The sequence below is a fragment of the Syngnathus floridae genome, chromosome 7 (assembly GCF_059516105.1).
Source record: "Syngnathus floridae isolate MCC-2025c chromosome 7, RoL_Sflo_1.0, whole genome shotgun sequence".
Taxonomy (NCBI): domain Eukaryota; kingdom Metazoa; phylum Chordata; class Actinopteri; order Syngnathiformes; family Syngnathidae; genus Syngnathus; species Syngnathus floridae.
Window position 1 is genome coordinate 18562095 of NC_142419.1, and position 25312 is coordinate 18587406.

Sequence of the window (25312 nt, forward strand, 5' to 3'; positions counted from 1 at the left end):
CCGGATAACGATACAAACACTTGGAGGGGGGGGGGGGGGGGGGGGGGGGGAAACCATGAAGAGTTGACCAACGTTTTGTCTGTGACGTCTTACCGCTCCAATATGGCGGCCGGCGGAAGTGCGCGCGCTGACCGACGTGTTTGCCTTCGCTTCCCTTTTTCGAGTTACGAACGTGTCCAAACACTTTTACATGTGATTTGATCGAAGAGGTCAGCTCAAATTTCCGTGGATGTCTTTCCAATACAGACTGTCGAGGTCGCGCATCCACAACCTCACAGGACAGGTGCGCGAGCTTGCGTCCTAATGTTGTCAAGGCGTGTTTTGACGCCGCCATGTTCTCGTCAAAGCCTGACGCCCTGGTTCACGTGAACTTCTTTTTGCAACGTGCTGCTGCTGTTGCTGCAACAACAGAAACAGACGAAAAGATGGCTGAAGAGAAGAAAGGATCATGGGGTGAGTCGGCAAACCAAAGTTTGCTTTCCATTGAGCTAAAATGACAAATAGACCACGTTACCAGTTCATTTATATATACACACACACACACACGTTTGTGATTAATGGTGTGTGTGAGTGTGAGTGACCTCCTTCCATAAGGTCTTGTAGGATTAACATCAAAAGTAATCCCATTACTCAGACAGGCTGTTGCAGTGTGCTTTTCCGCGCGCGCACACACACGTACATTTAAGCCATCTGAGGGCACTTGACATTCCTTTAGCGGGTTTGGCTAGAGTGCAATTTGTGTAGATGAAAGAAAATGAATGTTTGGAAGCAAACACTTGTCAAATGCAAAAAAATGTTTTATGTTAAGAATGAACCAGACTGAATTCCACGCAAAAGCGTTGAGGCACCCACTCCCCTCCCCTCCCCTTCAGTAAGTAAGGCCTTAGTGTGGGCGCCCACTGCGCAACCCATAATCTGCCCTGTGCCCCCCCGCCCACTAAAAAGAAAAAGACCAAACGGAGCACAGAGCGTGAGCATGTCAAAATAGAAACCACGTATGATGTCTTTCCTGCTCTTTTCATCTCAGCGTGAAAACTTTTGGCGAGTACAACGTAAATCATTCTTGTGTGACTCTGTTTAATTGCAATTGACTTGTTGTTTTCACAAAACAATACATAATAAACAAAGGCAAGATGGAAAAAGTGGCAAGCTTTTGTCCGATTGATCGATTCTAAAAATATTGGAAATTCCAAAGCGTGCCACAAAATTGTGACTGAGTTGAATGTGGCCTCATCGACACAGCTTTCATTGTTTTGCGCTGCCTTTCTGACAAGTAGCCATTAGGTCCTGCCATCAATCTTGTCGTGCTTGGTGGAAACGTGGCTTGTTGTGTAGCAAAACGCACAGCGCAGCACAACACCCCGCCCCTCCCGGCCGGCTACATCGGCGGCGGTGGCTCAAATATCAGCGGCACTCCCCCTCGCGAGCGTCATTTCCCACACGGCAAAATTCAAAAGAGCAAAGGCCGTGGCTGTTGCAACCATTGTGCAGGTCGCAGCTCCTTTCCGGCCCACGTTGCGCATCTTGCTTGTTGGCCGGCCAGCCAGCCAGCCAGCCAGCCAGCCAGCCAGCCAGCCAGCCAGCCAGCCAGCCGCCTGTCAGCCCAGTCAGAGAAACGTGCCCACGGGTGGCCGCCTTTGAGCCAGCGGCGGCAACTTGCAACTTCATTTGTGGTTCTCACCGCAGCTCACCTTTGAACTCCATTCTGCAAGGGGGGGGAGCCATATGTCGTCCCCATCCCCCCGAGCGACTGCCACTCGCAGGAAGACCACCTTGGTGGGTCTCCGCAGCAGACAGGATGAAGCCTGATGAAGATGTGTCCCTCCCTCCCTCCCTCCCTCACCTGGCTGCTGGACTCTGGCTTGACTGGTGTCTTCAAGCCACAGTGACGCAACGTCGACAAAAAATGAAAAAGAAGCACGGGCTTTGAGGGTGACAAAATGCCAAAGCCTGAAAAGGAAGCATGACAAAAAGCATGACGCCACACCAAAGAAACCTGGAGCAACCCGTCCTTGCCTCGTTGAAAAAACAGCCGTCGTCTTCCCAGTCCTGATCGGGTAAAGCTTAGCGACGCGCACGTCTACCAAGTACCACCTTGTCCGACTCGCATTTCATTCCAAAAAGCCATGTGTTCAATAATGGCAAGACTTTCCAGTTGAGCGGCTCCGTCCACTGCCTCGCCGGCGTTCCTCCTCCAACAAAAGAGCCGTTTTGTGTCCACGCGCTGCCCCTGAAGTTGGGCGGGGAAAACGTCCCGGCTGCATGCAAGATGGAAAACATCATTGCGGCGGCTAGCGGGCGGGCGGGCGGGCGGGAATGGCCTCACGTGCCGGAGGGAGGCCCAGGCCGCTCCGCAATGAGAAACAGATGCAAGTTGAGGAGGCAAAAAAAGGACAACAGCCAACATTTGCCGCGTGGCTTTTGATTTTTTGAGGACATCAAAATGTGTTTTTTTTCCTCTTTTGCGCCAAACTCAAGTCATCAAAAGCCAAAGGCCTGCCGACCCCATTTGGGCGTCACCCGCATTCTCTGGGATCTCCATACGTAGTCAGGAAAAATGGCTGGCTGGCTGTCTGTCTGTCTGTCTGACGGCTGGATGGCCACCAGGCGCAAATATTGCTACAAAAACAAGTTTGCAGTCCCAATTCCCAAACATGCCTGATGACTCCAGCGCTCATTCTCGCTCCACCGGGCCCAGTTGATCCCGTTTCAAAACTTTGCCCCCGCCTCGGGTCGGCCCCTCTGCGCTCTTCCTCTCCATTCTTGAAGCCAGCGTTGTTGTTTTGGCGGATCCCGTCCCGCCCGGCTGGACGGAAAGAACGGCCAACGCCAGCAAAATGCCGTGGCGTCGTGGCGACTGATGCGTTGTGACGTTGTTGTGGCAGGGGCGCTCTGCCGGAAGGAGGCGCCCAGCGCTTCACTCCTTCCTCCTCCGTGGAGTTGCTTGGCAGTAAGCATTTTTGGAGATGACAAAGAAGCATAGAATGACCAGCAGGGAAGTGGAGGGAGGAGAACAAAAATCTGCAAATCCACGTTTGCCTTAAGTATCGGTAAAGGCCGCCATCGGCACCGATAACTGCTGTTGGTCCTCACCCATGGCTAGCAATGAAAATGGCTCTTTTAACCCAAAGTCAGGCAGTGAAGTGGGGCGGGGTGGGGCGGGGCTGGCTGGGCCTAGCCTAGCAAGTCAAGTCAATAAGGTTAACATGGGCTCCATGCTCCTCGCCCGCTCACCCGCCCGCCTGCCATTGTTTTCATTTTGGATTTGTGCGTCTGGCTGCTGCAAAGTGCGTCACCCACCGGACTCAAATCGTTTGGCACCAAGTTTGATGGTGCCCCGTAAAACGCAACCTAACACAACGCTCGCTCGCTCGCTCGCTCGCTGGCTGGCTGGCTGGCCCGCTGGCTCGCTCGGTCATGATGTGATACGCTGGGACATTTTTCCAAGGAGATAGCATCCAAGTCACCATTGACTTGGAGATTGTTGACAGATGAAGTCATTGACTCAGAGCAGCCAAGAGGAAGCTTTCCACAACGTTTGCTGGGATTCGCACATTGCCGAGCCCTCAACTGACGTACATTAGCCTCACTTGGCCACAGGTTGTTACACTGTTTTCCCCATTTACCAGTTTTTTTTATGTAGCCAGAAGGTTGTTTGTTTGTTTGTTTGTTTACATTTTTTCAACAAAGTAGCCAATTTGTCGTCAACTTTTGTTGAACCAAAAAGGCCGTATTTTCCTGTTTTATGAAAACAGTCTTTTCCCCTCACAAATGTGGGATGTTGAGAAACGTTTTAGTTCAAAAGGAATGATCATCATCATTTGCAATGAAGAAAGTATTATGGCAGCACGCGTAAGGCAAAAGAAATAGTTGGACTGTGAGAAAACAAGACTGAAAAGGAAGGAGCTCGCTTCGGTGAGCGGCTTTTCATGTGCGGTACTGTGCTGCCCTCTAGTGTCTTAGCGGTTGAAGCAACATGAGCGGAAAGCGGAGCCCAAAACTCATCAGGATTGTTTGGAATCAAGAGTGAATGCCGGATCTTGTTTTTCTTTGAAGCTTTAGCTGTCTACCAAATTGCGGATCCTAAAAGACTGAGATGAGATTGCTCATTGTGGACTCACTAGATGGTAAACTGGTCATACTCGGAGTAGAAACATGCCTAAGCTAGATTTCGCTCAAATCCTATGGCCGTGTGTCAATTGCCAGTCGTCATCAATGTCATTTGTGTCCATAAATTGTCAACAATTATGAACGTAGGCCATCGGAGCAATTGAGTTGTTTCCCAAGCGTGTATCAAAGCCAAACCTGACCGAGCACTATGTTGTTGTTTTTTACAGGTGGAAGGAAACAGGACATGACGGCAAAATGTTGAGAACACTTGGCGACGCCAGCGGCAGCGGTACCGCCTTCTGGCGATGGTGAATAAGCTGCACTTTTATTCCATAACAGAAAAATGCGTCAAATCATCTCGCTTTCTTGGTACTTTAAACCGGAGCAGTCCACACTTGTTTGAATTCCAACCGCTTCCTTTTTCATACGCGAGTGAGTGAGTGAGTGATGTTGTTATTTGGATCAAATATGATAGGAATATCTGAATGATGCTTGAGGCTGCTTCACTAAAGTCAAGTGTGATGTCACCTACGTCTAACCAACTTGGCCAAAGTGAAGCGGTGTCCCTGCGGACGAGCGCCCGCAACACCCGCAGGACTCGTTAACGGCGTCAACATTTTGAATTATTAAAAGGCCTCAATGAGCCTTTTGGGGACTGGCTCAGAGTTGTGGAAAACAAGGCCCTTGGTCGCACGGGGAAAACCAGCGCTTTGTCAAGAAAAGGCCAAACAACAAACCCAAAGTTGACTTTTTCCTGTTATCGGCGTGCATGATGCAATAGAGACGCTGAAGCATTAGCTGCTGCTAATCGTTGACTGAGCTCAATTGGAGGCTTGTGGGATTGCCGCCTGGGATTGATTGCTGGGGTGCCGGCGCGCGAGCGACCGGACCGGACCGCTCCAGATTGTCCCAATAGATGAGATCAGATGGCCGCCTTGTTGCCTTTTCGTATTGTGAAGCGTCCACACCGTTCATGGATTCTTGGACGTGTTGCGTGTGGTTTGAAGTCAGGGCCGCGGCCCGTTCCGGCCCGGTCACCGCCATTTCCGACCAGGTCCTTTGGTGCGACTTGGGCCCGGCGAGGCGAGGCGAGGCGAGCAATACTCTTAACTGCTGCCTTCTCGACCATCTTCTTCCGGCATGCTTTGGGGCGGGGCTTGCGGGGCTTGTCTGCTATAAAGCGCGGCGGAGGCGGCGCCCGACGGACGCGCACTCTGCTCTGACGCCACTCTGCGTCTGGAGCGTGGCTTCTTTCAGATTATTGGTGCGGAAGGTCTCTTCCACTTTGATGGAAGTTGCGTCAGCGGGCAACGCGACAGCGGCCAGGGCCAGCCTCTCTCAGCGAGCGGCGGCCGGCGTCCTGACCACCTGCTGCTGCGCGATCTTCCTCTTTGTCAACGGCTGGACGCTGTTCACCCTGCGAAGTAAAAGCCTCTTTCGGGAGACGTCGCGCTACGTCCTGCTCTTCAACCTGCTGCTGGCCGACACGCTGTATCTCAGCCTCAGCCAGCTGCTCTACCTGCTCTCCAACTTGGGCGTCAGCCTGCCCTACTCGGCCTGCGGCGCGCTGGTGCTGCTGGCCAATCTGCTGGGCAGGATCTCGCCTCTGGTGCTGGCGGCGATGTCGCTGGAGAGATACGTGGCCGTGTGCCGGCCGCTGCGCCACGTCTGGGTGGCGACGGCCGGGAACACGGCGCGGGCCGTGCTGGCCGCGTGGACCGTCTCTTGTCTCAACGTTGTGGTCCAGGGCCTTTTGCTGAAGACCTTTCCTTCGGAGCAAATGGCGCAGCTGTGCACCTTCAGCGTCCTCTTCCTCTCGCCCGTGTCCAAACTGTACTACGACGTTTTCACCTGCTTCCTGTTTGCGTGGGCCGGCGCCAGCATCCTTTTCAGCTTCGTGGGCGTGGCGCTGTCGGCCAGGTCGGCGGCCACCGACAAAGCCTCTCTCCGCAAAGCTGGCCGCACGCTGCTGCTGGTCCTGCTGCAGCTTGTCCTCAGCCTGATGTCGGTGCTCTACGGCATCATCCTGGCGCATCTGGCGGGCTCCTTGAGCCGGCTGGACTTTATCCTGGTCCGGACCCTTCTCTTTGTGTGCTTCTTTCAACTGCCCCGCTGTCTGGGTTCTCTCATCTACGGGCTGAGGGATCGGAGCCTCCGAGTGGCGCTCGTCTACGTTCTCTGCTGTCACGTCCGGGTGTGGCGCTCTCCCGCGGGGGGCGCCGTTGCGTCCTGACGCCGTTGCGTTTCCCAGAGACGCAGTCAAACTCGCCGCGATTGGAGGAAGGAAAAAGAAAAGAAAAACTTTGAACTCTGCAGCATTGTCACTATTTACTATGTAAGACTTGTGCACTTATGACTTGAGGCTGGCATCTTTGTGCGGCGTGGTGGAACGACACGTATTCAAAGTAGCCGGCAAGACTTCAAATTGCACGTGCGTCCATTTTGTGAAGAAATGGCAGTGTGAAAGATGACCGAACATCAAGAGGAATGAAGCATCACTTCTCCCATGCAGACAGTCGAGATTTATCGATGTGCTTCATTCCAGCCTGTGGACAGTTGCGTGGCTTTCTTGACCTGACCGTCGTAAGCCGAGCACCCGCTCGCTGTACAGCGCAGCGCGGCCACGACGTGAGCGGACTGGTGGAAATGTGTCGTGTTTCTGTTCAAACGTCCATTTGCATCCAGCAAACGGTAGCTTGCGCGCTGCAAATGATGACTCGGGTCATTTCATCAACGACGCAATAAAAGTCATGGCCAAATCTTGATGGAGTCTTTTTATTGGTGATAACATGAGTGAGTGAATGAGTGCATACAGCAACAGTTTAGAGCAGCGGCAGAGACACGGAAGCGGATCGTCGGCACGCAAGCAATGTCACGGGGGGAATGAGCACGTTGACTTTAGCGTTCAAAGTGATTCCTTCTGCTTCTGGTGACGGCCTGGCAGAAGCCCAAATGCTGATGTGAGCTAAAACGTCATCAGGGTTCGTTGACCGGTCGGTCAGGGCAGTGCTCGGAGGCGCGCCCTGCCCTGGCTGAGCGGCCCGCTTCCACCGTTGGGAGGGGTGAAGGCATCGGCCGGCCAATCTCTAGCGCTGTTTAGATATTCGCCTGCATCAGGTTGTGACAACCAGCAACAATGAAATGAGGGCAAAGCGCATCGGGCAGCACCCAATCGGTTCAGGAAATGTCATACGGCGTATTTTCCAGAACGGCCGGCGCGCAGTTGTGAGCTTTGGACGACCGCTTTGCTTGGCCTCCCCTCTGCCCAAGTGAGCTGAAGGAGGAAAAGGCGCAATGGATGCACTTTGTGCAGAAGTGGCAAGCTCACGAGGCCTCTGGGTTGAGAGGAGACTGGTCCCGGTTGGGGGTGGTCATTAGCCCCGCCCCCTCGCCTCCTTCCTCATCCCCGCGGGCGCCGGGCGGCCTCCTGACGGGCAGCTCCAGCCTCAGCTTCTTCCAGAAGCGCGACGTCAGCTCCCGCGAGGGCTCGCCCCGCCAGCGCACCGTGGCCAGCGCCACGCGCGCCCGCCTCAGCTCGCGCACCCACTCCTGCCGCTGCATGCGCTTGTACTGGACCAGGACCAGGCGCAGGTGGCCGCTCGCCAGGCCGTCCATTCCCGCCTTGAGCTCCAGCAGGGCCTGGGAGCCCTGTCGAGCGTAGCCGGGGCCCAACACCACCACCAGGCGGCGACTGCGAGCCACGAAGCTCAGCGTCTCGTCCGTGATGGCTGAGCGCCCGTTCGGAAAGGAAGACACGGGATGGATCCAAATGAGATTGGCCGGCATCAAGTCTCACACACACGCGCACACGAGCTGTTTTCAATCATGTGTGGGAGTTCAAGTGTCAACTCACTTCCGCCTGGCAGGCTGTCTCTGTCAAAGATGCACACGGTGTATCCCAGATCGTTCTCCAGGACTCGGCGGAGTGTTCTCAGAACAAATTGCTCTTCCTCGCTCTTCCTGGCGTACGACATGTACACGTCGAACTCCTTATTGTCTGCACGCACACGCACACGCGGACAGGAACTCACTTGACAGGATACAAGTGCCTCAACCGTTCCAGATATGTTGTTCCGAAATGATGGACATTCACTCTTATGGACACTTCAAACAAGAAGGGCTCTCCTAAAATATTGTTTTGTCCAAATGACCTCCGCTAAATGTTAAGTGAGGGGGCTGCCCGTCCGTCTTTGCTTGCACTCTTTTTGACTGCCTTTGTGACAAATTGGTTTTAGCCGCCGCCGCCGCCGCCTGACTTGATTTTGCTCTCACCCGTGTAGCGCTCGTCGGTACCGAAGCGGGACCTGTAGAGCAGCAGCAGCTCCAGCCGGAAGACGCGGTAAAGCGCCGAGACGAGCAGCGACAGCACCAGCGTGACGGCGAGACCGCAAGCCAGCTCCGGCCACGGCAGGGACGCTGAAGCGGTAAGAAAAGCCCGTTTGCCGCCTTGGGTGGCTTCCACTTCTCTCGCAAGGCACGCAAGTTGACTTGCCGCCCGCAAAAACAGACGGAAACAAGAAAATGGCGCTCACCTTCCTCCTGAAGCTGCGCTCTGCGCGTCTGGAATCCTTTCCGGTTCCTCACGGAGCAGTTGTAAGTCTTGCCGAGGTCCTCGGAGCCAAAGTTGCGAATCAGCAGGACGCTCTCCTCGGTGCGATCGCCGGATTGGTTGCTCAGGAGCCTGGATACAAACGCAAACATGATCGATGGACAGATACCATACCATATCGGGAACATTCCATTTGGTACCTGTTGCTTGCGGAGAATCGGCGCTCTGCCAGCTGCTCCAGCCTGTTGCCGTCCACGCTCCACCAGATTTCCTTATCCGAGTCCTGGTCCAAGTAGGGAAAGTGTCCCGTGCATAGCAGACGTACGTCCTGGCCTGGCGACGAGCGCCACGCAAAACGGCACGTCACCAAAATATCCTCGACAGGCGCTCGCTCGCTCGCTCGCTCGCTCGCTCGCTCACCCCGTTTGACGCTGAAGACATACTCGGGTGTCGGTTGGAGCACGCTGGGCTCTTTGGGCAGTGAAGTGGGTGCTGGACACACCAAAAGTGGCGTTGCAGTGCTGCTCGCACTTTGAGTGTGTGTGCGTGCGTGCGTGCGTGCGCGTCCTCACAGACAGCGGCGACGTCGAGGCCGCGTGTGAAATGAAGCGCTCGGCCGCTTCGCTGGTATCGCACCCGGCACACGTAAAGGCCTTGGTAGAAGCCCACCATGTAGTGGATCTGAAGACGGGCGCCGACCTGCTGGCGGTCGCTAGTCCATGTTTCGGGCTGCTCGCAAGCCTGACGTGCGCAAAGAGCTGCACGTGAAGGCGAGCGTGCGACACAAAAACGGATTACGGGCCGAAGCCGAGCCACGGGTCCTCACGTGGGACCAGTTGACGGTGGGCGCGACGTCGGCCACGGTGGCGGCCTCTAGCCAGTCGGGGCACTCCAGAAGCCCGTCGCCCTCCAAAGGGACGACGACCTGACCGGGCTGGGCGGCGAGCGGCCAATGGCATTTCGGATCCTCCGGCGCCTCCCGCGGCCGGCTGACGACCGTCACGTTCACGCACGCCGACCGGTGCCTGGAGGAGGCGTCCGTCACGGCAACGTATCGCGCACGTGTAACCCAGCGTGTGTTTTTTTGGTGTGTGTGTGTGTGTGGCCCTGCTTCTGACCGTCGCCGGCAGGCGTAGCGGCCCGAATCCTCAGCCACGGCCGGTTGAAAGTGCAAGCGGTTGCGCTCGGTGCTCAGACGCGCACTGCCGCGTAACGACACAATGAAGCATCTTAGGGTGAGGAGCAATCTAACACAGCATTTAGCAGCGTGCCACTTGAAGTTAACCTGTGCTTGATTGGTCGTTCAAGGTGTCCGGGGAGGAGGCGGTACCACGTCAGGGCGTGCGACGACGAGCGATTGTCGAGGCCCCAGAAGGGACAGCGCACCCACGACGCCTCACCTTCCAGGACACGCAACTCACCCAAGTCCTGGCACCTCGCTTCTAACATTGGGAAATACGATGACGAATGATATTCAAGCCCAGCAGCGAAACCTTAACGCAGGCGGGCGGGCAGGCAGCCTGGCGGGCGGGCAGGCAGCCCGGCAGGCAGCCAGCCAGCCTGCCAGCCAGCCAGCCAGGCGCGCGCTTCTGTCTTTGTTTCAAGTTGAAGTGAGAGCAGCAACGGCAAGTTGCTATCATCTACCTGCTGGGACAGTGGACGTGTGAAGATTCCCCATCACCGCGGCAACCAGCAAAGGCGCGAGGAAGTTGACCAATGACCAGATAGACGCGATTCTCTTCCCCCTAGCACCAACAAGATCCGTTTTGAAATGCTAAATCACTAATGTCATGTCTTGTATCACACACGACATGAAAGGCCCACCTCCAAATGCTCCATTTTTCATGCAGTCAAATGAGTGTCATGTTGTCGGGAACATGCAAAGCGCGAGCGACAATGCATCCGAGTCCGAAGAGAAAAAGAGCGAGATAAGAGCCAAACAAATAGTAGACTTACATCAGCACGAGTTAGACGCGTGTGTCTGCAAGCGCTTTACGGTCCGGACGCTACCAAGACTTGGGCGGGCGGGCGGGCCGAAAAGGAAGCGCCTGGTCGCAGTCGACGAGCACTTGACACACGGGACACGCATGCGCAGCCCAAAAGTTGGTGGACGTTAAGAACGAACTCACTAACGAGTTGACGGACGGCGTTTACACAGTCAGTGTCTCGAGCGATTCGAGCAGTTGCGTGCCGCGGCGTGGGTGTTGGCGGAACTTAGAGTTCCTGTCTTGTTGCGGGTTGCGACATCCAGTCGAGCTATGGGATTTCCACTGACGTCACCACAGAGTCGCCATGCCTCCCTCTAGCGGTGGTCACGCGCCATCGCAGCCAATCGTTGTCTCCAGAAGATCGAGGCATAGCAACTCCGATCCTCAAAGTATTCGATGAAACTGATTTCTATTCAATGTAGTCTTAAACTGATGTCTGTGTGGTGTAGCACCATTGTTAGCCATTCCATTTGAATAAATCCAATTGAACAAATGCTCGCTTGACTTTGTGCCCACGGGCCCCACCCAGAATAGTGGACGTTGCTCATGTGACCCCGAGGTCTCACGTGACCATTGACTAGGCTAGGGTCTGCTTTCCTGGCTGCCCATTGGCCGAGCCCTTCGTGTCCCCATTGTCCGCCGCACGCACACAACTTGGGGTGCGGTGCGGTGCCCCGTCCCCCACCCCACCCCACCTCACCCCACCCGCCCCTTGCCAATTTCACACGCCGACGAAATGAGTTTGAAATTTGCCACTTGCAGCAGAATTGTCTCTCCCCCGCCGCCATGCGCGTGCTCCTGCTCTGCGTATGCACGACCACGTGGATGCTCGGCGTGCACGCCGCCGTCGGCCACCGGAACCGGCACCGACACCGACATCGACACAGAGAGGCCGGTCAGCGCAGCCCCGGCTTGGAAACGCTGGAGGAGAGGAGCGGTGCCGCCGCGGGACTCCCCAGAGCGGAGTTGCCTGGGATGGAGGGGAGGTCAGTGCGCGATTTCATTTGAATTGATTACAATTCACTTGAGTCCATTCGATTCAGTTCCGTTGAGTTGAATTGATCATGGAGCTGATATTTGAGCCATGTTGGAGAGGTCATGCAGCAGCAGCAGCTGCAGCTGCAGGACAGGACACCTGTTCAATGATTCTCAAACAGATTCTTTGGAAAAGATTCAAGCCTTGGAAAAGTCTCGGGAAGCACTGGTTGAACACACACAAGAAGTAGGCTTTGAAAGACAAAGTCAGAAGAAACCAAAGGCCAAAAAGAGCCCGACCGCAAGTCTGCCATTATGATTCGCTCAATTGTGTTTTTAGCCTTGGTTGTTTTCTTTTTAATGGTGGATGATTCACTGAGTTCTGATGTCTGAACTACTGGCTGTTGGCAAGAAGTATGCTTGGTGAGCATTGTCACCTTGTCTGTCTACATGTGTTGTTTCACTGCTTGTCCCGCAGGCCGGCTGGCTGGCTGGCCGGGTGGCTCGCTGGCCCGCTGGCTGGCTGGCTCGCCTCACTTGCAAATCCTCAGCCGGAGGCGGCGTGATCCTCTCTCTTGCTGACGCGCTTTGTTTGCGCCGCTCGGCGACGTCAACAAACGGCACAAAGCGAAGACTTCCTGTCGCACCCCGGCGTGACCTGGCGCCAGCTCGCCACTTTTGTCGCTTAGCGTTGACTTTTGCGGGCGTCGACGTTCGTTGGGGAAGACTTCAAACCTTTTCGGCTTCCTCTTCCAAACATCTGCCTGAACATTATTCCAAAAAGACCCCAAATCTTCATCACTTTGCTTTCTCCCACTTTTGTTGGAACCAAATGTTGTTGTGTTTAGATGGTCGTTAGCGGAAGCGAGCATGGAAAAGTCATACTGTGCATGTGCGTGTGTTGCAGATTGAGGAGCAGCGCAAGCAAGCTGAAGGCGGGATCAGAGAAGAAGACGACGCCGACGACGTTCCTCAGGTGAGCTCGGTTCAGCGAGCGTTGCTCAAGCTTTGTCCAAATGAAACGCTTCAACCGGCTTCAATGTCGCCGTCGTTTGGCCACGAGATGATGCCAATTAAAGCGCCGCCGGCCGCAAATTGGAGTGCCCCGAAATTCCCGAGTTGTGAAAGAGGAGATTCTCCAAGTTTGTTTTGACTGATAACTGCCTCTTTTGTGAACTCCATGATCCCTTTAATCACCTCCGGTTTTCTTTATTGTGTCAACTGAAATTGTACACATTTGAGAAGTTTCCTTTTTTTGTTGTCTTTTTACAGCAACGTTTTTACTCACAAGTCTCTCATTTCATAAAACAATTTGCAATTCAGAACAGCTCAACTGAAAGGACGACTACAAGATAGCTAGATGCTAAATGTAGCCAGCTGGCCTTGTCTGGAAATAGTATCATTTCTCCATGTTCTATTGCTGCATTGCCAAAGATGTTTGAATTGTACAATGAACAACAACTTGACAGTGTGCGCGAGGCTCAGGCCGTCCTAAAGAGGAAGATGGTGGCAGGAAAACGAGACAAGATGTTCACCGTCCTGGTGAAGCATCTCCAGAAGGAGAAGAATGGACGCAACGCCGCAGGTACGGCAACATGATGGCGTACCTTTAGCACAATGTTGCGCTCCATTTTGGCCACGTGTTAGTTAACTCTCAAATAGTGCTGACGCAATTTGATCGCATCGCCTTAGCGCTCCGGGCTAACTTGACTGGTTCGCTTCATGAACTCGATGAAAAATGAGAACTCTTGCACGTAACGTCGTCAAATCATTCCAACGTTTGCAAAGGGCATAAAAATGACCTCGTGGTGCCAGGTCGTCGGAACGATGCCAACTCAATGACTTGATGCCAAATTGATGTCAATATCGAGCTGAAAACCAGATCCTGTAATGTGGGAATGCAAAACGATAGCGGGTGTATGCATGCAGTATACTTTTTCATGAAAGTAGACATGATGGCGTTTTTTTAACAGTGCCATGCACGACAAGACATGAATTTTCCATGATCTTATTTTGAACATTTTCCATTGACCTCATTCTGTGTGCGTGCGTGCGTTTGGGAGTTGATCTTGACAGAATGCCGCTAAGCTAATCAGGCTAACATTCAGTCACCATCCATTTATTGTCTCAAAGCTCTTGTTCATTGTTTCCCCCTAATCGGGAATGTGCAGATCTGCTCCTGGTGATTGACGCGTTGCGCACACGCACGCACGCACGCACGCACGCATGCACGCCAAGTCAAAACAAGCTGGTGGTGATGTCACTGTTGAGGAATGGCGCTTTGGGGCTTTGTGAGCTTCAGATAAGGAACGTGAACACGCTCGCTGAGTCAGTCAGTCCTTCCTTCCTTCCTTCCTGCGAGCGCCACTTCCTGTTGTTGCGCCAAACTTTGTCAAGCAAAATATGTCGTCGCAATCAGAGCTGATTTCATTCATTGTGTCAGCGGCGCGCCCGTATCTCGAAACAACTTCCTCTTTTGGAATGAATCCTTCACTGCCCCCCAAAGCACCCCTCATATGTTTTTGAAAAAGAAACATTTTCAAGAAGTGTTGGTTGGGGCCGACGAGGCCCACGTCGGTGCGTTCGCTCGCCTTCACGTGTGGCGCGCCAAGACGTGAGCTCATGGCCAAACAGAAACAAGAACAAGTTGCCTTTATGGCGCCCGCCTGCCCGCCCGCCACACCTGAGAGCCTTTCAAAAGTTGCCTCGCCAATGGCCTTTTTTCTTTCAAGGCGTCGGTCGGAAAAACACAAGTCAGTGGGTGCTGAGCGTATTGCCATAAGATTTACAAGGGAGCAATTATGTATCGAGACGGCCACGTTGTCGTCGTTTGTTTTTCCCCTCAGCCTAGAGCAAAAGCCAGAAAAAAATGTTTTGGGCACGAGCCGGCCTCTTGACGTGCCCGAGCGGCCAAAAACCAACCCCTGCCAGTGGCCTTAGCGTCTTCGAAATGGCTTCAACTCTTTGTTGACTCTTTGTCAAGTGTAAGGAGCTCCGCACCTGCTGGCCAGCTGTCACTCACTTTTGAGGTGGCACGGGCAGCGGGTGGCACGAGCGAGCGGGCCACCCGGCTAGAATTTGATGGCGCAAATGGGCCGAGCCCATTCCGGCAGGCCGAGAGCTCCCGGCTGGCTGTTGGCTGTGCTTGCCGATGGTGGTGGTGGTGGTGGTGGTGGTGGTGGCGGCGGCGGCGGCAGTGCACACGGATGGCGGCAGCAGACCTGCCTGCCTGCCTGCCTTCCTGCCTTGCTTGTTTCCTTCCTTCCTTCATTCCTTGGTGCCTGCTTGTGGGTGTCAACCACTGCGTGTTTCTTCCAGACGCAGCCGCACAATCTGGTGCCTGTGCTCGTGCAAGACTTCAGAGTTTCCTTGGGCTTTATTTTTTCAACCCTTTTTTGACTATCCTGACATCATCGGCGTGAGCAGGAGTGGGCGTGTTCCCACGCAGCGTTTGTGTTGGCCGTGAGCCCGAGCGGCTCGCTGCTTTGGATTCCATTTCTCTCCAAGTCTCGCTCAGTTGCGGCGCACAACCTCTGGAAGAAGACTTTCTCCTTTGGAAGCCGACTTTCCCTTTCGGAGCCGACCGGGCCGTCTTCCTCCGGAAGCAGACTTTTGCTTGTGGAAAGCTTTTTCTTCTTCTCCTCCCGCTTGCGGTAGTTGTTGTTGTGCTGCTTTGCAGCCAGTCTCGAGCGCTCGCTCGCTCGCTCGTTGTGCAGCGGAGAGACACACAAGAACCACCAGCTTTGGAAGCGGACTTTCTCTCTTTCTCCAGAGCTTCCTCCCCTTCTCTTCTATTTTGTTGTCCTTCTTCTGGTGCTGCTCAGGGAGCGCCCGCACTCTGCCCCGGTGCTCGTCCTCCTCTTCCTCTTTTGAATGATGCCGTTGTGACATTGCGAGGAGTCCACAAGCGGTCATGCTGCGTCTGAAGCTGCTCTACTTCCTGTCATCCTTGGCGCTCTCCTTTTCCCTGGCGGGCGGCCAGGCAGGGGGGGTGGACCGAGTGCAGGTGAAGTTCACGCCGACCATCTGCAAGGTGCGCTGCAGCCAGCAGCGTTGCGTCAATCACTGCGAGCGCGGCAACGTCACCACCCTGTTCAGCGGCCCGCCGGCGCCGCCCCACGGGGATGCCTTCAGAGTCTGTGAGTCGCTGAGCACTGTCGTCGTTGCCGTGCGTGCGTGCGTGCGTGCACGTGTCAAAAATGCCATTTAAGCGGCAGAATTTTGCCCGGCTCCAGAGGAAAGCAATTTTAGTAAGTCGCTAGCTAAAGTCGGATTTGTTTTTCACGCAACCTCGGAAATGTTTTCAAAAGAGGATTTGAAATGGCCTCCACGACACCCATGCGGGCCGACGTGCCTCTGTGCAGTTGTTTGTCGTCTGCTGTGCAAGAACGGAGGCGTGTGTCTGCTGAGGGATCGATGCCTCTGCCCCTCAAACTTTACCGGAAAGTTCTGCCAGATTCCCGTCACCTCGCGGGCCACGCCCCGGTCCTCCTCACCCAACGAGGTCGTCAACACCGATCTGACCCGATCGGAGTTTCTGCTGCCGCTGGGGGCTTCGAAGCCGGACCTGGAAGCGGCAGGTCCGTCCGTCCGTCCGTCCGTCCTTTGCGGTTCAGCCTGACGCTCGGACCCACCCGATTCTGTGTTCCTTTCCAGGAGCGGCGGCCGGAGCATCCCTGGTGAAGGTGGCGGTGCAGCACCCCCCCGAAGCCAGCGTGAAGGTTCATCAGGTGATCAAGGTCCGGGCTTCCCTCGCCCTACTCGACGTCGGTCTGATGGCGCTCACAGTGGCTCGCCTTCAGGTGGCGGGAGTCTCGGCCGGCGCTCTGTCTGGTTCGGCGGGGGCGCCGGCTCGGGCGGAGAGCGGCGGCGGCCGGGCGCTCGGGGACCAAGGCGTCTACGCCCAGCACGCCGGCTTCAAGTTTTGCTTCAGGGAGGTCAAAGACGGACAGGTGAGAGGCGCGACCCGAGCCTTGGAGGCATCCATCCGTGACCCCTTTGTCGTTGTACAGTGCAGCTCTCCTCTGCCGGGGCTGAGGAGCAAAGAGATGTGCTGCCGGGGTGCGGGCAAGGCCTGGGGCGACTGCGCCCTCTGCCCTCCACACGCAGGTCAGCCACACATCCTGGATCACTCAACACACACACATGCATCATGGACATTTACTATCTTGTTGAATGGTCGCAGAGCAGCGGAACTGACACAATCAAAACATCCGCAGCAATTCAACGCATGTCGTCCAAGCTGGTTTGAGTCACTTGTTTGCTTTGTGTGTGCGTGCGTGCGTGCCGGCGGGCGGGCTCATGCGACAACCCGACATAAAACGGCGACTCGGCAGCTCCAAACGACAGCGGCTGTCCCGTCGGCTTTCGAGCGAGCAACGGAAGCAAGTGCCTTGGTGAGTTGATACTTGTCATTGTTCTTCCCGTTGGAATTCTTCTCGGTCGCTGTTTGCTTCAAATGGCCGGGTTCCCAAAGCAGCGGTGCTGGCCATCGGGCGTTTCGGGAGATTTCCCAAACGGCCGCTCCGTTTTGGGGCCTTAAGTCGGCTCTCGTCGCCGTCGGAGATGAGCCCGTTTGTTTCACAAAGTTTGGTAAAGGTGAGCTTTGGCGCCGGCCGGCCCGCCCGCCCGCCCGCCTGCCTTTGTGCGCAGACGTGAACGAGTGCCTGCGGCCCGGCCTTTGCGAGAACGGCCTGTGCGTCAACACGGCCGGGAGTTACAGTTGCGTTTGCGAGCCGGGCTTCATCTTGGATGCCTCGCACGGACTCTGCATCTGTGAGTAAATGTCAGGGACTCAAAGGAGCGTGAAGGTTCATCCGACAGCTCGTCTCCTGCGCCTCGCGCAGCCCACAGGGTGATATCTGAGGAGAAGGGCCAGTGCCACCGGGTCCTGGGTTCCGGTCCGGGCCCGTCCTCCTGCTCGCTGCCCATCCTCAGGAACATCACCAAGCAGATCTGCTGCTGCAGCAGAGTCGGCAAAGCCTGGGGGCCCGACTGCCAGCGCTGCCCCCACTTTGGCTCGGGTGAGTCCAGCCGCCGCTCCCGTGAGGTGCGCGCCCTCCAAATGTGGGCAAAACGCCCGATGTGATGTTTGCCGTCCCAGCGGCTTTCAGGGAGATCTGCCCCGCCGGTCCGGGCTACCACTACTCCGCCTCCGTCCTGCCGTTCAGCCAGAAGACGACGGCAGATCAACTGGGCGCCCGAGGAGCGGCCGACCGGCAACATCACGGTACGAGCTCCAGGCCAGAAGGCGCCGTTACCCTCAGATCCATTTGTCCGTCTCTCCTTTTACAGGTGCCGGAGGGTCTGAGCAGAAGCCCCCCTCCGGCCAACCCGGGTCCGCCGCACCTCGCCTGGCTGTCAGCCCGCCGTCGTGGAGACCCGCGACTCCCGGGAGCGCCGCCCGGCACAAGCCGCGGCCGACCCGCCCGGAACCGACCGCCTCTTCGGTCAAATCGCCACCGCGATCCGGCGAGAGTCGCGCTACGGGCCGCCATCACGGAACCGTCGGGAGTCAGGGCGTGACTGACGGGCGTCCAGGCATCGCCAGGCAGAACCCAGGCATCGGCGGCGACCGAGGCTCAAATCGGAACCAAAACGTGACCGGGAGTCGAGGCTGGAGTCGGAACCCGGACGCTAGCGGGGACCGACGTACCGGCGGGAGGCAAGACGCTGACGGGAACCAAGCGACCGCTCGCAAACAAGGCACCAGCACAGGCCGAATCCCAGATGCCGGTCTGGGTCAAGGGATCAGCCGAAGCTCGGGCGCCAGTCCACCTGTCAATCAAAACCCAGGCAACGGTCAGAGCCAAGGCGGCAGCGGCAGGAGCCACGCTACCGATCGGAACCAAGGTGCCGGCCGAGGCGCCGGCCAAGGCGCCGGCCGAGGCGCCGTACAAGGCGCCGGCCGAGGCGCCGGCCAAGGCGCCAGTGAGAGTCACATAAAGCAAGGAACAAGTGGGAGTCAAGGTAGGCCCCAAATTGCCCCACCAAGGGGAAGCCTCTCTCAAAACACGCATCCGATGTCTCGGGCAGCTCTTCTGCCGGGAAGAGGAGATTCCCTCCCGGACCTGGCTCCGGCTCAGCGGATCCCCGACAGAGATGTGTCGCCGCCGCCGCCGCCGCAGACCACCACGCTGCCGCCCCAAGTCCAGCGTAAGTCCTCCCCACAACAACAACACAGGCCACTTTTCAATTTCGAGACGGGCTCATTCCTGCGTTTGTGTGCGCCAGCCCGAGGCGTGTGTGAGCGCAAAGCCGACGTGTGCGGCGCCGGTCGCTGCGTGGATGGGCCGGCCGGCAAACACACGTGCGTGTGCCACCAAGGCTACCGTGCCAACGCCCAGCGCACACACTGCCAGGGTGAGCAAACGCACGCGCAGTCGTCCACTCCGACCAAAACCACACAACGTCAGAAGACGCACTCGTGTGTGTGTGTGTCTGTAGATGTGAATGAGTGTGTCACGTCTCGAGGAGTGTGCGCTCCAGGTGAGTGCGTGAACATCGAAGGCGGCTACCGATGCGTTTGTCCACCCGGATACAAGACGGACGCTCGGAAGAGCAGCTGTCAAGGTGAGCGCTGCCGGCCGCCCGGCGCTCCACGCTTGACAATGTGATGACTGCACTTTCCAAACCAGCTGACGTCGCTAATGTTGCTAGCGTGTCACCGATACGGCTCACTGAGCTAAAGTGTCTCACGTCGCTAAGAAGGCAAACGAGGCCAAGCAAATGCGAGAGCAACACGTGTACGTACGTATATGTAACGTCGCCAACGTGCCTTTTGCGGCCAATGCGCCAACCCAGACGTAAACGAGTGCGAGGATCCCCTGCTGTGTCCCGGGCAGGAGTGCGTCAACAATCCCGGTTCGTATCGCTGCGTCTCCTGTCGGCCGGGATTCGGACTTCTGAACGGAGTGTGCGCAGGTAACGGCCGCTTGTGTCCAAATCTTGATGCTGTAGCCCATTCCCATTTGATTGCTTTCTTTCTTTCTTTCTTTCTGTCTTTCTTTCTTTCCTTCTTTCCTTCCTTCTTTCTTTCTGTTTTTGCACACTCAGACATCGACGAGTGTGTCCGAGCTCCGTGCGCCGACGGAGAGTGCCAAAACAGACCCGGTGGCTTCCGATGCCTCTGTCGTCACGGTTACGAGCTCAAGAACAACACCTGCGCAGGTGTCCGCGCCGCACAATCAATCGCATGTGAAAGTTGAACTTTTGTTTGTGGCCGTGTATTACGACTGTTAGGATCACGAGCATTCCGCTTCTGTCCAGATGTGGACGAGTGCGCACAGCCGTCTCAGTGTCCAGGTCAGATGTGTGTCAATTCTGCGGGCTCGTATCGCTGCGTGTCCTGCCGCCCGGGATACGTGCTGAGCGACAAGCAGTGCGCAGGTAACGCGCGCCGTCTCTCTCACAAAGGCACGCACGCACAAATCTCATGTGTTGTCTTGGACAGATGTGAACGAGTGTGAGGAGGGAGCGCTGTGTCCAGGCGGGCGCTGCGTCAACACCAAGGGCTCGTACGAGTGTGTGGACTGTCGCCAAGGTTACCGTGCTGCAAATGGACTGTGCGAAGGTACACGCCCGTACACACCGCTAAATACACAGACAGACAGGAACACGCACACATCCGGACGCTAAATGTCCCGCAGACGTGGACGAGTGCGCCAATGCGTCCGCGTGCGAGGCCGAGCGCGTGTGCGTCAACACCCCCGGCTCATTCCGCTGCGACTGCTTACCGGGGTATCGAACCTTTGGCCGGGGCAGACCGTGTCGAGGTGAGTCCGCTCGCCGGCCGGGTGTTGCGTTTGTCGGGAGCGGCCTCCCGCCTGAGCGCGCCTTTCTCCTTTGTGTAGACATTGACGAGTGTCTGGAGGAGAACTGGTGCCCCCCCACGGGAGAGTGCATCAACACGCCGGGCTCCTTCACGTGCGCCTGTCCGCTGGGCTACGCGCTCAGCCAGGCCCGCGGCCACAACGCAAGCTGCGTGGGTAGGTCCGACCGACTTGTTCTCGGCGACCTCGGCCCGTCCCGAAGCGAGCGCCGACGGTGACAAAGTGCGCCCGCCTCCGCCCTCCTCAGACGTGGACGAGTGCGCGTCGTCCGAGGGATCCCTTTGCGGGGGACGGGAGCGCTGCCGGAACACGGCGGGCTCGTACCGCTGCCTGACTTCTTGCCGGCCGGGCTTCCGGGCCCGGGCCGACGGACGCTGCCACGGTCAGTTGGGCGACGGCAACGGCGGAGGGGCCAAAGCGTACCGTACGACCATGCGCGTGCGTCTCCTCTTCCGCCAGATGTGGACGAGTGCGCGTCCATGCCGGGCGTGTGCGGTTCGGCGCGCTGTGAAAATGCCCGAGGATCGTTTGTGTGCCAGTGCGACGCGCCAGGGGAACACTTTGACGCGGCCGCTGGACAATGTGTGAGCGTGCTGCCGGCGCCGCTGCCGCCGCCGCCGCCGCCGCCACCAGGTGTGAATGGAGCTCCTCAACGTACTTGTTTTTGGCACCCGGTTGCCACCAGACGGCGCCAAAGCGAGGCTGTTTTTGCAACGCTGTCGGCGTTGATGGAAAGGCTCGACGACTTTGTTGTTCCCCGCAGAGGCTTTCCCCGTCCGTCCTTCCTCGTCTTCGCCGTCCTTCTCGGAGGTGCCGAGCGAGCTGCGCGAGTGCTACTACAACGTGGGCTCGTCGTGTCATTTACTGGCCGCCAACAGCAGCTGGCAGGAGTGCTGCTGCACCCTGGGGGAGGGCTGGGGCCTGGGCTGCAGGTACCACGCCTGCCCTCCCGCCCACTCAGGTGAGCGCTGGCTGGCTGGCTGGCTCGCTCGCTCAGGGTCACATGGGCGGCCGCGCTTAAGGGTGACGTCACGCGTTTGTGTTGTTGTGCCCAGCCGACTTCCTGACGCTGTGTCCCAGCGGGAGAGGATACGTGACAGCCGGGGAGGCGGAGTTCAGCTACACAGGTGACAACGGTCAGAATGAGTCGGGTCGCTGCCACGACGACCGACCGGCCGGCCGGCCGGCTGACCGACCGACAGTTTGCTCTCTCTGGCTCGCCCCTCGACCAATGTTGACCTTTTGTGTCTTTTTGCCCCAGACGTGGACGAGTGCAAGCGCTTCCATCCGGAAGTGTGCAAGAACGGCGTTTGCGTCAACAACATTCCCGGTTACAGCTGTTACTGCTCCAGCGGATTTGTTTACAACGTCGCGCTCCTCGAGTGTGTCGGTACGCACGCACGCACGCACACGCACGCACGGCCACATGTTTATCTGTCCGTCTCATGGTGCTTTCCACACACAAACTTTGTGTGACCAATAGGTGCGGCATGCGCTTTCCTGAGGTTCGGACCGATCAACGCTGTCCCCTTTCTTTACAATGTTTTGACGTATAAATGACTGCCATAAAAGCACGTGTGTGGAAAGACATTCAAGTCCCTCACACATGCTGTCATTGTTCACCTTGGAGGTGTGCGGGTTTTCCACCATGACATCATCAAGCCTTGAAAGCGGCGGCCGCCCAGTCAAAAAGCAAAACATTCGGTCGTTCAAATGGGGGAAATGAAATTCATTTGCTTTCATTAGCGTCGCTAAGCATAAAGCTTGGGCTGTCAGTAGGGCCTGCTGTTTTGGTTGTGAAAAATGTCAGTTGCAGCCAATGTATCCTTTGGTCACGCTAGCCTGATGCCAACATGCTTGTCAACCGTTTGCGTTCAAACGTTTGTAGCGCCTTTGGTAGCTCGTCAAGGGCGTTTTGCATGGCTTGTTAGCATTAGCGTGGTCAACGTCAGGCGTTTCAACTTTGATTGCCTCGCGTTTGCAGATCTGGACGAGTGCGAGCAGGAGGGCTGCGAGGGCGGCTCGTGCGTCAACACCTTGGGTTCTTATTATTGCAGCTGTCCGCCGCCTCTGGCGCTGGACGACACGCAACGCAAGTGCGTCAACGCCTCTCACCTCTCCCTGGGTAAGAAGGAATGGTCAGGATTTGATCCGATATCATTTCCTGAACGAGAGTCTTTCTCCAAACGTCAGGCGTGGGATTGCTGTGACAAAATGTCTTTGGCTTGTGGGCAGATGAGAACTTGTCGGTGTGCTGGCAGACGGTGAGCGCCGAGCTGATGTGTCAGAGTCCCTTGCTGGGGGCGCAGGTCACCTTCAGCGACTGCTGCTGCCTCTACGGCCAGGGCTGGGGCATGGAGTGCGCGCTCTGCCCGCAAAGCGACTCCGGTAACCGCCAGGGCCGGCCGGCCGGCCGCTCGTTCGAATCAGAGACGAACAAATGATGATGATGATGATGATGATGATGATGGTGGCGGCGGCGGTTGTTTCCGCAGACGACTTTGGCAGTCTGTGCAGTTCCTTCCTTCCCGCCGTCTTCCCCGAGGCGCCGGGAAGGGAACCGCTCGGAACGGGACGAGATGGAGGTACAAACTTTGTTTCGGTTTTGTTCATCGCTCACTTTGAACATGTTGACGTGCAGACCCAAATTTGGGCCTCTGAGACATTGCCGAGAAGCCGTGCCGGAACAAACGGTAACGCGCGCGCAAGGCAACAAAAATCTCCGCTAAGACGGAGCACTCGTCTTCCTGTCCGAATTTTTGCTCTTCTTATCACGGTGAGGCGAGTCCTTGGACGTGGTGAAGCAGCAAGTGGTTTCTTGAGGTTACTTTGGTGCGGGTTGATGACACGTTGCGCTCGCCCTATGCTGCCCCCAGGCCCGCCTTTCTTCCCCCCGTTCAGCAGCGACGCCTTCGCCCCGGACCTCCTTCCCGCCACCGACTACGACGACTACTCTCCCGTAGGGGGCGCTTCCGAGTTCCCGGGCGGGACGCCGCCGGCCGTCGCTTATCCCGCCGGCCCACCGCGCTTCGGGTAGGAACAAAGGCAGTTGCGAACGAGGGTGCCACGCAGGCGCCCTCTTGTGGTCGGTCAAACAATCACTGCTTCGGTCGATTGCGCTTAATGAAGTGTTTTTGGAACATCTTTGTTTCATTTTTGATATCATACATTTTTTTCACTTTGTAACATTCGTCTCTAATGTTGTGTGTTGTCATGCTGTGCCCAGCGCCGATTACTACCCGGGGAGAGACTACGAGGACTCGCCGCCGCCACGCCGGGCGTTGGGAGCGGGGCCGCCGCTAGGCGCGCCTCCCCTCAGCTCAGCTCCGCTCCCCCGAGGATCTCCTTTCGACGAGGAGGCCGAGCCTTGGGGGCCGGCGGCGCCGTTCCGGCCTTACGCCGAAGGCGGCCCCGGGAGGCTATATGAGCGTGAGTGCAACGACTCTCTCACTGCCTGCAAAAGGAGCGCCACGGTGAGTGACGACGTGTGCTATCCAGGGCGCTACGACGCCTACGCCGGCTTCAGCGCGGCGGCGGAGGATTGCGGCATTCTGGACGGCTGCGAGAACGGCATGTGCATCCGCCTGGATGAGGGCTACACCTGCGACTGTTACCACGGTTACCGGCTGGACGCCACCGCCATGACTTGCATCGGTGAGACGCCTTTGAAACTAGAGCTAAGGTTTCAAAGTAGGCTTGGCTCGGCTCGGCTCGGCTCGGCAGGCTTTCAAATTTGCCTTTGAAAGTGCGCCGTCGGTCTGAGCTCGGCCGTTCGACGGCGTTTCCCGTTTTGTCGGCAGACGTCAACGAGTGCGAGGGCGGCGTCGACGTGGACTTCCCGTGTGTCAACTCGCGCTGCGTCAACACGGACGGTTCCTTCCGATGCGTGTGTCGGCGCGGCTACGTCATGTCGCGCACGCTCAACCGCTGCGTGCCCGCCTAGGCTGGACGGCGACCAACAAGACCGGACCGGACGGAACCGCTCCAAAGTGGTGCGGAGACGCCGAGACCTCAAAAGCATGTGAAGTGAACCTTCAGCTGGACTCTAACCGACTTCGGGAAGTCCCAGCCAAGTTCCAATTTTAAGTCCAAGTTTAGCCTTCGCATTTTGTCTTCACCCAGTTAAGGCGTGTATCCAGGCGGAATTTGCCTTAAATGTCATTGGTCTCGTTGCCATACTTCCGATTTTCAATTTTCACCCAAATTGGATGATTGCCTGCAATAGATTTGATTTGAGGTGAAGCCCCGCCAATGTGTAAAGTTGCTGTCAAGTCGCCAGCAGCGCTCAAAGAGTTTTGACATTTTTCTTTTGACCATGGCGGCGCTGTGCAGGACAAAAAGTTACACATTTGATTGACTCCGTTTCTCACTTTAGAAAACAACAACAACAAACATTCTCAAGTTAGTGGTGGTTTGTTTGTAGCGATACATAAGCTCAATTGGCTGTTTTCTTTACATTTGCGACATCATTCCCATCATCATTCACCAATAGGTGGTGTTTCACTTGACTTGCTTTGATACTTTTTAATATATGTTTGTTTTCTTTTTTACTTAATTCTAGTTGTGTGTGTGAGACGGTGGGGCACCACAAAATAACAGCTCGTATCCTGGACTTGTAAATATTTCTCCATAAATGAAATTTCAACTTTTGTCTCACATCCTGTGTTTTAGTCATCTTTCTTTTGTTTTCCAAAATGTATCTGCCTCCCCATTTGTGTGAACATTTTTATTTGTGTGATCAAATAAATCCAATTATAATTTCTCACACATTTGTGTTGGGGGGTCAGAGTCCCGTTAGAGTCATAGATGCGTTCCGGGTCTTCTCTCCCACCAGTCTAAAATCTATTCCGGGTCTTCTC

The 25312-nt window shown here is 56.3% G+C and overlaps 3 protein-coding genes across 14 annotated transcripts; 2 read left to right on the forward strand and 1 right to left on the reverse strand.

Annotated features, from left to right (window-relative positions):
- The first annotated feature begins 56 nt into the window (after window positions 1-56).
- On the forward strand, window positions 57-25218 carry ltbp4 (latent transforming growth factor beta binding protein 4). Of its 8 annotated transcripts, none has more exons than XM_088380111.1 (38): window positions 57-453; window positions 4338-4418; window positions 8391-8534; window positions 8618-9894; window positions 9968-11633; window positions 12530-12598; window positions 13092-13207; window positions 15987-16202; window positions 16279-16361; window positions 16425-16574; window positions 16635-16731; window positions 16959-17018; window positions 17275-17397; window positions 17469-17645; window positions 17726-17851; window positions 17917-18486; window positions 18523-18591; window positions 18658-18777; window positions 18856-18984; window positions 19069-19194; window positions 19426-19545; window positions 19678-19791; window positions 19891-20010; window positions 20075-20194; window positions 20271-20396; window positions 20475-20609; window positions 20701-20835; window positions 20913-21086; window positions 21217-21414; window positions 21509-21589; window positions 21715-21843; window positions 22438-22578; window positions 22689-22841; window positions 22949-23038; window positions 23330-23486; window positions 23680-23882; window positions 23952-24107; window positions 24254-25218. In XM_088380111.1, the coding sequence occupies exons 5-38, from the start codon at window positions 11434-11436 to the stop codon at window positions 24394-24396; spliced, it is 4926 nt and encodes a 1641-aa protein (XP_088236237.1). In that variant the 5' UTR covers window positions 57-453; window positions 4338-4418; window positions 8391-8534; window positions 8618-9894; window positions 9968-11433; the 3' UTR covers window positions 24397-25218. The 8 variants fall into 8 exon arrangements, with proteins under 8 accessions (XP_088236237.1, XP_088236234.1, XP_088236235.1 ...); XM_088380108.1 differs by having other exon boundaries at window positions 57-283; window positions 348-453; window positions 17917-18591; XM_088380109.1 differs by having other exon boundaries at window positions 57-283; window positions 412-453; window positions 17917-18591.
- On the forward strand, window positions 4425-6873 carry LOC148395839 (odorant receptor 131-2-like). The gene has a single exon (XM_088380122.1). The coding sequence runs from the start codon at window positions 5027-5029 to the stop codon at window positions 6341-6343; it is 1317 nt and encodes a 438-aa protein (XP_088236248.1). The 5' UTR covers window positions 4425-5026; the 3' UTR covers window positions 6344-6873.
- On the reverse strand, window positions 6870-10924 carry LOC148395840 (interleukin-1 receptor accessory protein-like). 5 transcript variants are annotated; one of them, XM_088380121.1, is made up of 12 exons: window positions 10616-10923; window positions 10304-10404; window positions 9945-10107; window positions 9778-9861; window positions 9486-9684; window positions 9232-9400; window positions 9080-9151; window positions 8860-8992; window positions 8643-8791; window positions 8383-8526; window positions 7964-8107; window positions 6870-7838 (listed from the first exon to the last, which is right to left on the reverse strand). In XM_088380121.1, coding segments are annotated over exons 1-12 (1764 nt in total). In that variant the 5' UTR covers window positions 10618-10923; the 3' UTR covers window positions 6870-7434. The 5 variants fall into 5 exon arrangements, with proteins under 5 accessions (XP_088236247.1, XP_088236243.1, XP_088236245.1 ...); XM_088380117.1 differs by having other exon boundaries at window positions 9486-9861; window positions 10616-10924; XM_088380119.1 differs by having other exon boundaries at window positions 9486-9861; window positions 10484-10924.
- Window positions 25219-25312: the final 94 nt, after the last annotated feature.

Bases quoted from the DNA above. Each gene is read 5' to 3' on its own strand.
- LOC148395839 (XM_088380122.1), top strand. From the start codon at position 5,027: ATGAGATCAGATGGCCGCCTTGTTGCCTTTTCGTATTGTGAAGCGTCC.
- ltbp4 (XM_088380105.1), top strand. From the start codon at position 11,434: ATGCGCGTGCTCCTGCTCTGCGTATGCACGACCACGTGGATGCTCGGC. The intron at 20,195-20,270 runs GTACACGCCCGT...AATGTCCCGCAG, and splicing joins TGCAAATGGACTGTGCGAAG to ACGTGGACGAGTGCGCCAAT. The intron at 21,415-21,508 runs GTGAGCGCTGGC...TGTTGTGCCCAG, and splicing joins CTGCCCTCCCGCCCACTCAG to CCGACTTCCTGACGCTGTGT.
- LOC148395840 (XM_088380117.1), bottom strand. The intron at 8,993-9,079 runs GTGAGCGAGCGA...GCTCGTCGCCAG, and splicing joins TGTCTTCAGCGTCAAACGGG to GCCAGGACGTACGTCTGCTA. The intron at 8,527-8,642 runs GTGAGCGCCATT...TTACCGCTTCAG, and splicing joins AGCGCAGCTTCAGGAGGAAG to CGTCCCTGCCGTGGCCGGAG.